This window comes from Adelges cooleyi, unplaced genomic scaffold (assembly GCF_023614345.1).
Source record: "Adelges cooleyi isolate 19-005CV unplaced genomic scaffold, UGA_ACOO_1.1 ACOO_flye_CR_arks_rails_tigmint_CR_PRNA_23, whole genome shotgun sequence".
NCBI lineage: Eukaryota > Metazoa > Arthropoda > Insecta > Hemiptera > Adelgidae > Adelges > Adelges cooleyi.
Genome location: NW_026095893.1, coordinates 10,195,233 through 10,208,617, shown reverse-complemented (window position 1 = coordinate 10,208,617; position 13,385 = coordinate 10,195,233). Strand labels below are relative to the sequence as shown.

The window sequence follows — 13,385 nt, the reverse complement described above, 5'->3', positions numbered from 1 at the left end:
GCAAGTATATTGTCGCAAAATTAGCATGTAAGTCGCCGATTAAAGTATATTAGCAATAGTGGTGATGGTGTATTTTTTTTTTTGCTCCGTTTGTATGCTAATGATCGTGGTGGGCATGCACTACGGGGCTATAAAATCAAAAAAAATCTCGATTCTTCTTTTAACCCTTCCTCGGATATTAAAGTGCGTGCCGCCGACCTGTACACGTTTTTTCTCCCCGTTTCGCTGTTATATTATGACTAAGGCTCAGGTAATGTCTTCGCCCGTTTCCGGGTCTAAATTGAACGAAAATGGTTTTTTTTTTAAACCTCCCTATCTTTTTTCAGTGTTAACGAACTATTCACTGTATTTTTTTTTCGTGACGCTAATGAAAGTACTAATTTTGACCGCGAGCAGCGGCTATTTAATAGTAATTATTTTATGTAAAATTCGAGCTACCACCCGCCGCATTATAATATAGCATACGATTGACCAATAGTGACGGCTAGACCAAACCCATTTTGGCGCGGCCATCGCTAGCAAATTATACCCCTCTACCGCCGCCGTTGCCGAAACTAATACCACCGACACCCCTGACGATTGCACAAAAAGAGGGATCGACGCCTGCACCCTATGGCAATCACACAGTTTCCTAGCCCCACTCAATAAAATGCACTATAAATGTATTATATAACGGCATATACGAGAGGTCCAACGCGAAAAAAATCAATAACACCGTGTATTATACGTCATAGTGCACTATTCACATCAAATGATGGATGTATGATTGTGGAACAAATTTTCGTTCATTGCTTAATGCGGTACCTAGAAGATAACCAATGAAATAATAAGAAGAAGAGAGCTTATCCGGCTTGAGTAGATAAATAGTTGTAAATTATTTAGTATAGGTATATTTTATATAGTGTTGTTCCCGTTGTCATATTTCTATTTTATTCCGATACTTCCATAGATCGTGTGTGCAATAATGTAATAACGACTATTGTGCTGCTGTTGGCTCTTTGCAAAGTAGATTTTTGCTTCTCGGAATTCACGATGAGAGTTCCTCGGAAACCGATTCGCCGCCAATCAATCGTGCACGCTAGCAGCCCGTTCTTTTTATTATAATAATATATTACTAATATTATTATCATTTGGCACAGGTACCTACGCGTGTCGTTCCCTACGTTTTCACTCTTCCGGCGCGAATAAATTACCTTGCCGATCCCCTTCCCCGTGACCGGGTATACCTGTACATAGTTGAATTTTTCGTCGGGATAGCACAAACACAAAGTTTTAAGTCGCTGTGCTACCGCGACGGACGCGGTAGCGAACGGCTGTTATATCTACTAACTACTGCCATGCATGTACAACAGTAAAAGCTACCCATAAGTATACTTATAAAAATATACAGTATTATTATTATTATTATTATTGCAGTGTACCGCACATACTATACTGTACCTACATTTATATATATATATATATCTACACTCGTACTGTATCGGCTTTAAATATAAAAACGTCAGGGGCACGTCGCTATTCTGTGTAACCATAATAATACATATATAAATAAATACAATAGCACACACGAAACGTCGTCGTTCGTGACCTTTCACCATAACATTTCTTTATTATAATATTTTCCGATGTAAGTAAAAAAAAAAAAGCAGAAAAAAAGAACAAACTGCTTGCTTACACAAGTTATTCCACATGATAACTTATAGGCTATAGCTATAGGTAAACTAGTAGCAGGAATAGTTCTCATTAGATATTAATTCAGAGGGTTGACTATACTGTCAATAAAAAACTATTGCGCCGGATTTACCAAAGTTAAAAAAATGTAAAGCCTTTGACGTTCTTGCACTACTCTCTTATGATGTAATGTACCATTGTGTATAATATGTAATTATACACAATCTATAAATTATCTGTTACCTAGTGAATTGATAATAACTCAACGAATATTAAAAAATTCAACTTTTTTTTTTTTTTAAAGAAACACAAAATAAATTTAAATTACTTTTTTTTATTCTAAAATTGTATGATTTCGACAAATATTTTAGAAAAACATATAAGATTAGCTTACATTTTATTACGAATACACTGTAACAGTCGTTATAGGTCATACTGTAATATTGGCCACCCGCCATTAAAATATTTTTATGGTGCCAAAGAATTAATGTAATTTTATCAATATTCTGACTTTTCTTTGCCCTACCCGACCCCGTGTTTTTTTAATGTTATCCGGAAATTATGTGATTTGGTCCGGAAATCGATTTTTCCCTCCCAATTTGATTCTGTCGAACTTTAAATATATGACCGACATGAATTCGAAAATCCATTATTACTATTTTTTAATTATTGACGTCATATTCGAATATTATATTGCAGTGTAGTCAACACGGTGGCTAAATACGGATGGTTTTTTATATATAAATATCTCAACAATTATATTACGTTCCGAGAGTCCAATAATTTTTTGTAATTTAAAATATCGTATTTTAACGTTTATTTGGCAGAGGGTATTAATAAATATATCTTAAATTTGGCCTTTTCATCATCGGTTTGCGGCCGATCTCTTAGCTATTCCTGCCACAGTTAAAACCTAGTAACGCAAGTAGGCAAACACAATCTTATCAGCATAACATTTAGTATTATGTGCGTGTATACAATATACATACACACAACAAAATATGCTGGACAACTGCTTCAGCCATATTTGATTCCGCTCTGACGCACACGCCCACATACGTTTGTGCCAAACTCCACCCAGAGGGGATGATAATATTATTATGAATTTCGTATGAATTGAATTTGACACAACTGAGTTTACCGTGACAACACAGTGGTAGCAATGGAATGGCCAAATATTTGATAAAAAAATGTATTAAAAATTTAACACAGAGGGTGAAATACGTTGAAAAAAAATATCTTTCAAATTGTATCTGTTGCGTCGTTTAACTAATAATAACCTATTAATTGCACACCGTTGCAGTGGTCAGGTTATAATTAATGGAACATGAATTTCGTACCCTCGGAGGGGGGAGGCTTTACCTGACATTTTCATCTCGGGATCGAATAAGTTAACCGGGAACAACGAACAACTATTCAATCGACTCAAATGTAAACGTAAACGCATGTAAATAGTATAATATAATATTATTATTGCCGAGTTAGTGTATGTACGAGTATAATAGACCGTTTTGTGATACTGGCTGCTGACTAGCTACCTACCTAACTAACTTCAATGACATGCCACATTTTCTTTAAGACTTTGAAAATATGCTTTAAGATATTACAATATAGTTGATGACAACAAACCAGGTGTTTTGAACATATTTTTATTCCTTGGTTATTTTACTTCTTAAACATTATACATGAACTCGGGTAACACCTATCCTAAATAGTTTTTTAATCAAATCGGTATGGTTTGAAAATATTATTTTTATTACTATTAATTTGTATGCAAAGCTGTATGCGCAATCGTTTATTGCAAGAGTTTGACAAATATTTGACCACGCATAATTAATTCAATATTACAATAACAAATAACGTTTTGGTAACTGCGCCTCGGCATCGGTCGCAATTTATTTAATGGAAATTGAAATATTATCTTATGTAAATAAAAAGAAAAAAAAATTAAAATGCTTTAACGTTGGAAAATTCTTTAATTTTTGTTTTTTTTCTTATAAACGTCACGGGATTAAATGGAGTGAAAAATAAGCAGCGTCGCGTCGTCTCTCGAGGTTATACTTGTTGATGGTATTGGATTTATCGGGAATAATTGGAAACTTTTAGTTTTTTTATGTCACTCCGCTCTCCGGTACCGAGGCTGTGGGTTACGAGGGAGAGCACGAAACGCCCTTTTTTTTCATCGTCAATATCTGTTAAAAGTAAATAACAATAAAACGACCAATGAGTTGACAAGGGTCCGCCGCCGCTAAGGGTGAGCGGTGCAAAATCAAAATTCGCGAGAAACGTTTTAAACACACTTTTTTTTACACTGTAGCGACGCTCTTTTTATTCGCATTGAAAAAATAAAAAAATACTACAAATAAGCGACACTTTTCCCGGGTGGCGGCTGCAGCGAATATTGAAGGGAAGAAAATTAACGGCCGAATGAATGGTCCGTTAATGATGGACCATTTTTCAAAACGTGATTAATTCTCGAAAAATTACATCTTTTCTGTTCGTTTAATCCCCCCCCCCCCTTTCTCGAATCGCCTAACGCGGGAGTTTCACTATCCGTAAAAAAAAAAGATGATTGTGGTAAATAAAATAAATAAAAATGTATTTCTCTGCACGTGTCAGTCATTTAACATGTATACACATCAAAGGTACAAGAAAAAACCTAGAAAAATGGCAATTTTGGTGTCATCAAATTTGATTTGAAGAATTGCAGTTTAAAATATTTTTGAACCATGTTATTTTTAGAGTGAAAAAAGCTACTTTCTTGGTACCCTTCATACACGGAATAGATAAACAATCCATAAGACTAACCCGACATGTAACTTCGTCGAACCGACCTCATTTATTTTGTATTCAATAATAATATTATAATAAGCAGCGGTTTTTGTATTAACCGTTAGTTACGCCGCTTATCTCACATCGATGCACTTAATTGCACCGCACCGTCATCGCGGTTGCATCTCAAGTGAAACGAATTTTCGATGAACTTATTACAATTCGCAAACAGAATGCTCACGTTACAAGCACGTTGCGTTTATCTCAACCGATATACTTAGTATACACGCTCATACACTAAAGCTGAGACGAAAGCCTCTCAGTTCATCGACATTGTTCATATTATGTAGTGTGTAAGGTTAACATTGCCGTTAAGTTATCTATGTATGCGTTCACGTTATTAGTTATTATTTTTATATCGAGGACATCTTAATCATATTATTTACCTATGATCGGGTTTTGCTTATCTCGACCGCGTTACAACAACGATAGTGTAATTACAACCTGTAAGTGTACAATAAGTAGGGCCGACGACTTATTATAACATTTAAGTACCAATAGAATAACAAAACTTAGACAGTGGCGGGCTGGCCGGAAGGCGATCGCCGCTATGATTTTAGGCCTCTTGAGTCTGTGAGATCTATTATTTCTAGATAATTTAACTAGCGACGCCTGTTTTTTCCCAATAGCCGACCTTATTGTATAATTTATTATAATTTGCCCAGGCCAATATTTTATCTTGTTACTTTACGGTTCGGCGTTGTGAATTTCAATGATAATAAGTGATTGGCAACAGCTTCTCTATAAGCAATAGTAATATAATAATATAATAAAAAGCCTCGCCGATTGGGCTTTTAGTCGGCTTCTTTTGTGTGTGTGCACTCTTTTTAACGTATTTATATATACATTATCTTTTTTTATTCAAATGGCCGGACCGAAAAGTTTTGCGAAATAATAATAGGTGCGACTGGGGGTAGTGTGGCTGAAAAGGGTTAAATTGGACGGGTACGATTGCAAAGTTGTAGCCGTCGATGACTAAAGTTGTGTTCGCTGTGATAACACAGTATTCCCCCGCTATCTCTACGCATCTCAAGCTGTGCAGAGAATATAAAAAGTTTTCTCTTCTGTCAGCTTACCGTTAACCGTTCACATTTGTTTGTACATATTTTCAAACCCTCCATTCCTTTCGGGCCCTTTTTATTTACGATTGACTATTAATATAGTTTTTAAGAAACCAAGAACAACGAAAATATATGTAAACTATTATAATACTATTATATCTGATCTGAGGCTTACCTGTATGCAATCTGGTGTGCTGCTGTACGTGACTGAGCTGCTTAAACCGGCGCTCGCAGTAGGAACACTTGTAAGGTTTTTCGCCGGTGTGCACCCTGATGTGCTGGACCAGCTGATGGTTGGAGCTGAACGACTTGAGACATTGCTGGCACTGGTGCGGTTTGCTCACTTCCAGGCCACTGCCGCTCAGCGAACTGCCGCCGATGCTGCCGGGTCTGCCGAAATCTCGGGCTTGCATTTGCATGGCCGCCGACTTCTGCATGAATATCTGTAAAGGTCCATAATGAATGCCGGCGGTCAAATAAGGCGCACAATGACGGTTCTTTAAAATATAATATGATACAACTATTCGGGCCACAGCCGCCGAAGTACCGGGTGAGTCGCTGCATGCTTCGCGATCAAACGCACCGCTGATACTGCGACGGCTGTGTAGTTTGTTGTATAACACTAAAAAAAAAAAAAAGAAAAGAGGACCCTACTGCCACAACACTATGATACAATACAGCAGCAAAGGGTTAAAGAATCGAAAAAGAGATAAAAAAAAAAAAGTGGTCCGAAACAAGTCTGTATCGCGGAAGGGTTGGTCCACCTGTTTGACAGGGGTTGAATGTGTTGAAATGAGGGATTAGTTATAAAAAAATAAAACTAAAAACGACGAGGATAAAAATATGATTATTTTATGTGATGAGTGTTAAATTACTTAGTAGGATAATATAAAACTTTTCCTTCGTCCGCACCGTCGTGTTTATACATCGTGTTGTTATTATTAATTGAAACGTCCCTTCTTTATAACGCTCCGCCCGCCTTCATCCACGTATGATTAATATAATTAAACGATTGAGTAATTACAAACTTGTAACTACTACTTATACACGTATCGTGCCATTTAAAAACATTGACTTATTGCTGGCAAATAAATATTTTCGAGAGATAAAAAAAAATAATAACAAGAATTGCCAGGTACCTACTACGCTTTGGTATTTTTTTTTTCAACAATAAACCACTTAACAATGATTAAAATGTTTTGCAAAGCGTCGGCTATACGGCGCGTTCTCGTGTACTTTTTTTTTATAATATTTAATTTCGCCGCTCTTAAACCAATTTGTACACGGGGGTTGGCGGTAAAGGGGTAAATCCATTACGGGACACACTTAGTGAACGCGGTTTGATTTTTATGGATTCCAACGGTGATTAACAACCTATTTTTTCGTCGGCGTCGCGCTACAATAATAATATTTTATTCTCCCTCGCGGGCGCGCGATGACTGATAACCGGAACGTTTGGAAACGTCGTGGAAAAATCGAATTACTTATATTAATTTTAATTTACAATCGAAAGATAACGGACGGCGGCGATAGTCACCTGCACCAACACACCCACGCCACGGCATAAGGTATATACGGTGGCGCGGGGCATCTTAACCTACATTGCTCGTAGCTCGTATAGCTATATATATATAGGTATATACAAATAATTGTTAACACGCGGAGGAGGGGGTGCGCGCGCCCCGACGCCAGGTGATTGCCGACACCGGAAAAAAATTAAACAAACAACCCTTTCGGACAAATATTATTAGGACACGTCAGATGATAACCAAACGCCGTCGCCGCCGCCGGACCCTTAATGAACACTAATGATGCGACCCGACAGACTGCGATCCATCAAACCCGCGCACTTTTCTCCCTCTTTTGGCTGTATGTACTCAAATTTTGTTCTTGTGTATATAAGTAGGTACTACGAAACGATATAGGAGCAGGGAGGAAGGCGAGAACGCTAATAGCCTACAACAATGTTCGGGGGTCCCCAGACAAATGTAAACAGACATTTAAAAAAAACAAATAACCACAGTAATAGAATAAAACCGCGTGGGCGGCTGTGTGTCACATTGGTCGTGACTCGCATCGTCTTCACGCGCAGCAGACACATTTATAAACGTTGTGTATACACGGCCGTACCGCCGCGCCGGGGTCAACGCGCCTTGTGTAACATATTTTGTTCATATTATTTTTTTCGCTGTAAAAATAAGATAGCGCTTATCGCGTTGAGGCAGGTCAGAAACGCGAATCTATAAGTACCGACGGGCGAGAGTGGGCGTAAGGCGCGATCCGCGGGCTGACCACTGCCAACGATGTGTGTGTGTGTGTGTGTGTGCAAGTGTTTGTGTTTGTAATAATTATAGAATTTATCTAAAAATACTCAGGCAAGGACAAGAGCGCGGTAATACGCGGCATTATGTTCCATATTTCGGTTCTGATTTCCCTCTAGGTGTTGTCAATGTTATTGCTACCGTTGTCTTATTTACATTCGCGTATAAGGGAGTATCGAGGTTCAATGATAATGTGTTAGACACGTTAGTGAAAAAGTGTAGTCACTAGAAATGTTATAAAAAGAAACCGTGCGATGCACAAAAAACGAGCTGTCGAGCCAACTCAAAATATTAATCGCTTCTACAAAAAGATTCAAGTCGAATAACATGTTATTCAGTAAATATCGCTGAACTATACGTCTTGTAATACACGCATTGTTGACAATGATTTTTCGAAGGATACAAATACAATATAGCGTGTTCGAATCATGGTTAGTGGATCCCTTAGCCTTTTCCGCTCAAATAGGGATGTAAAAAAAGAGCAATTTTTATAATTATTCGCTGCTAATGAAAATAACTCCCATAACTTCCGAGTAATATTTTAACATTAACGGCAGGGTCTAAACAATCGATATGCGGTACGATTACTCAATTATTTTTGGTCTTTGACATCATCAATGTCGCGAAATACCGTTGCTAAGTATTGTGAAACCTCGGTCCTTTGTATCCCCGTGTTATCCGGCACTATGAATTATAGCTTTGCAATACACACTCACACACATACTATTCCGGGAAATACCCGTACAAGTGCATTATCGTCGTGACGCGCATTTAACCCACTTAGGTGTTCAAATCGCCCTCGAGCCGGCGCCCCGTCGTTGGTTGGGCGAGGCGCGGGTCGCGTGCACATCGGCCGCGTCTACTCACTTTGGTTTGAATCTCCGGTAAGCTGAACTTCATGGTCGCACTGAACACAATAGGTGTGATTTACAATAACAGTATACCGTGCGATTACGTTGGCGCGTCATTCACACCGTTTAACTTGTAGTGTATAATAAAATAGAATTAAAAAATGCAACCGCAATCGTGATAACGACTATGACCATGTGTAATTATTCGCGTTATAATTACCGCAAAAGCCGAGCGTGAGTGTACAATGTTGTGTTTGTGTGTGAGATTGATACGACGTCGGTTTTATATTGTTATATTTTAGCGTAAGCCACCGTTGGACAGACCCGACGAAGACGAAAACCGTACTGCTTGCCGCCGCCGACGCCGGGCAACATCGGCCCAGCGCAACGTTGACTTAGGTCAGGAACTTGAGGCATACATGTACATGTGTTTTTTATATATATATATATATACATATGTATATACAACGGCTATACATTGTGCGAGTGTGTGTGTTCTTTCTTTATCGCGCTCGCATACGTCACCAGACGTTTAACGACCTCGCCGCCAAACGCTCGGAGTAAACATATGTAACATATATATATATTATACATAATATTAATACAATGTATCATAACGATCGCGCGCAGAACAATTTATAACCGTACGAAATGAAATCATGTTCAAAACGAAAAATTTGCAAACACGAGCGTTCCGTCTTTTCTTGTCTCTGTCTCGTTAGCACGTTAGTCTCGATAGGACTGTATATATTTTTGTAATATATTTTTACGGAGAATTGAAAAATAATGAAAACCGCCTCCGGGCCATACACGAGAGTGGTAAAAAATTGTCGAGGAATTTTGCGTTTTCTCTATTACGAAATAACAATAATATTATTTTAATATTGTTCGTGTTTTGCCGATATTAATAAAAACGTAGCCGCGAGAGTGCACCGAAATCAGATAATAATGATAATATTTTATGAACTAATAATATACAATATAACGGCTATATTTTTGGCATTTTTTTTTCTTCTGTTTACCCTACCGCTCCGGGCGCCTTACAGAGGGATAATAATAATAGTAACACGAGAAAAACCGGCGGCGAGGCGAAAACCACTCGGACAACGACGACGGTGAAGAAGGCGTTTAATTTATGAGTTCGCATTTCTCGCGTGCTCCGTTCGAATTTATTTCTTTCGGAAGCCTCGACGACGTTTTTCGTTTTGTACACTACTAGGTACTACTACTATTACTACTAGTATTATTGCCATTACTATTATTATTATTATTATTGTTACAATCGTGTGTGTGTATTTGCGTATGAAATTGACTGTCCGGACCGCCGCCGCGGCCATTGTTGATTTTTTTTTTGTATTTTTCAGGCGGCTCTCCGCAAGCAGTGGGTACACGATTGCTTAGGGGTGGGTAAATGAAGGGGGGGTGGGAGACAAACGGGAGGCCACTACCGCCAAGCTCCTATTAGTATCGCTAGGTTTTGTGTGTATACGTGTGTGTGTGTGTATACAACATAATTAATAGCCGTCGCTTCGCGGTCCGACGGCTTTGGGCCATTGTTTTTTTGTAATTTTTAAATTATTTTCGTTCGATACATTTTTCATTGTTTTTGACGGCAATAATAGGTTAAACGCGAAGCCTTCGGGTCTGAACGCGGATCGGCTTCCGCCGCCGCAGCCGCCATAGCCGTCGCCTCAGACGTGATTCGAATGTAAATAATAATTTATATTGTAATATATTTTTGTTAATAAGCCAACGCGTGTCTTTTACTGTATTTTTAAGTGATACGCTTCGATAAACCGGACTTGAAAAATATCATTTTTTTAAGTTTTAAAATATTTACGTTTTAAAAATTATTATTGTTAACGTTGACAAAACTCCTGATCGATGATATGAGATCTAACTAACAAAATACATGTACTACAATTAATATACGATTAAAAATATGTTGACCAGAAAATAATATTGTGAAAACATCAAACAAATGTATTTATTGTATTTCTAAATTTGACTTTCAATTAATAATATTTACAATGTACATAATGTATTTTTTTCGTTTATTTATTTTGTGATGTGAAAAATGAAAATTACTTTCGACCGTTGCACTCTAACGATCAAAATGTAAAAACGTTTATTTTTTTAACGTCCCATTTATAAAGCAAAAAAAACGTACCAGAACCGGATTGTCCCTTGCACCTATACTATGTGCATGTGATGATAACAAAGCTGCCGGGGTTTCTTTTTCATTTAAAACAATACGATGTTAAAAAAAAATACAAACTCGAATACATACACAACTGACGGCAGCTGCAGTTAGAACGGAGTACACTTAGATGATGGTTGATTTTCTCACGCGTTATATCATTGTAATAACCGCCGTACGAATTTAGTATTTAACAAGAGTTCGGGAATAAATGTTTCGTGGAAGGTGACTTGGCGCGTGTTATATGTTATAATAATGTGTTTTGAAGTATAACAATATAATATATTATATATATATATATATATATGTATAAAATGTGGGTAGGCGGAAACAAAAATAATAATATAACGAGTAATACTAATAATAATAACAATAATAGTTTATATTGTATAAGTAAGTAGGTAAATAAGTATACGTTAATAATTATAATAATTGAGGTCCGACGGATCAAGACGTGGGGTTTATAGCTATCAAATGCGGTGAATTTACATACAAAACCACAATCGAATGGAGACGGATACAATTTATACATATATAAATCCTTTGTTGCGACATAATGTTTTTAATTGACGTAATGCAAAAAACCGTATAATATAATATATACCGTGCCGGTCATCGATCCACGAGGGACGTTGGAAAAATGGAATGTTTTATACGAGTATTATACCGCGCCGAGAAGATAGGCATCTCTCTCGGTTGGTCATACGACCGCAACGCGATATTGACAAGCCCCCGCCTAAGTAAAGCATAATATGTAAAATCTATTGCAATGTGCACGGTGATAGTGCAGCTGTTGTGTAAACATTTAAAGGCAAAAAAATTGTTCATAGTTACTGAAAAAGCTATCTATCGACCTGATGGATAATTTAGGTATGCCCACACAAGTAAATAGTCCTAAGGGTTACACGGGAATCGGGATGTCGAATAATTGCGTTCAGAAGTTATAATCATAACGCTATATAATTTTAATTTTAAATTAAACCATTATCAGTGATAAATAAATATGATATGTCGAAATGAAAATTATGCGCTTCAAAAAACAAAAGCATACAAACAAAATATATAAATATGTATTTGTATAAAACTTGGAATAAAACGAAATGATGCACGTAATATGGTTGCTAATGAAAATGTGTTTAAGGATAAATATAATTGTATCATTATTGATATTATTAATATATTATGATTAATTACGTGATGATAAATTAATTAAATGGTTAGATACTACTGATAGTTAATTATGAATAATCCACTAGTATAAAACTATTGTAGATATGTAACTACAGAATTTTTAGAGATAGGTATGCCTCTTTTATCCCATACGCTTGGTAAAAAATAATTGTTTATTTGGTTCTAGAAAGTATATTGTTTTTATATATGTAAAGAATACATTGGCTCAGTGATAAGCCGTTAATCACTGAGCTTATCTAGAGATTTAAAACGTAAGTTGACTGTGGAAATAAAAAATTATTGTAAGCTAACTGATTTCAATGAATAAACAAATAAATTTATATAAATTATACTACGATTATGATTAGAAATGTGTTGGTAACTAAACATTTTGACTAAAAATGGAGTCTGGAATTTAACTAGAGACAAAAAAGTAGGGTAAAGTGTGAATTGATTATATTACTTGTCTATACATTTTAACTGTGAAGCGAAATCAACTATGTGTGTATAAAACCATCACTCGCAATACGATAAAAATGATCAATTAATCGGTTGTTATAATATGTTTTTGTCTGATCGCCTGCAAAAGGCGCGTGCATACACACACACACATTTATACAAATATCGTATCGACAGGAGACGCCGGTGTAGGTAGAACGATCGCGTGACGACTCCAGCAAACGACTATTAAGTTCTTTATATTATTATTATTTTGTTGGTCGCTTGTACATTTTTTACCGTCTTATATTGCGTACGTGTATCGTGTGTAGGGAACTCGATTCACCTTTTTGTTTGAATATCGTAACATAGTTAGCAAAAATGGGGTAGAACAACGAATAAAAAGCGCAATATACAACTCGACGGTATAAAAGTATAATATAAAAGGCATGCGGGTTACTCGAAAAAAACATACTTAAGCAAAATCATAATGTATAATATAACCACACTAAATCAAAACGTTCACACAAAAAATAATAATAAAACGCATACAAAATAATAATGAAAACGAATAAATCTATTAAACATTATTATGGTGTAAGTGCGTACTGAACGAAAGACGTTCCAGCTGACTCGCTGTAGTGTGGACCAGCATTCTTCAAGAGTGCGGTCTGATATCGATCGGTTCTGCACGTCCAAAGAAATCCACAGAGACAATAAGCAGCGTTAGAAAAAAAACAACATATTTTGTTTAGTTATTTATACATAGATAATGAAACCATTTGTAAAATAATTTGAGTTAGCATGATTTACTTATTATCAAAATAAACACAACAGTTAT

The 13,385-nt window shown here is 36.6% G+C and overlaps 1 protein-coding gene across 7 annotated transcripts in view; it reads right to left on the bottom strand.

Moving 5' to 3' along the window:
• Positions 1–13,385, bottom strand: part of LOC126835490 (zinc finger protein 236-like) — a 93,774-nt gene that overhangs the window by 16,966 nt on the left and 63,423 nt on the right. For all 7 annotated transcript variants that reach the window (XM_050568118.1, XM_050568120.1, XM_050568119.1 and 4 more), the window contains 2 exons: positions 13,154–13,231; positions 5,740–6,007 (listed from right to left, as the gene is read on the bottom strand). In XM_050568118.1, coding sequence (XP_050424075.1) covers positions 5,740–6,007; positions 13,154–13,231 — 346 coding nt within the window. The remainder of the gene's footprint in view (positions 1–5,739; positions 6,008–13,153; positions 13,232–13,385) is intronic.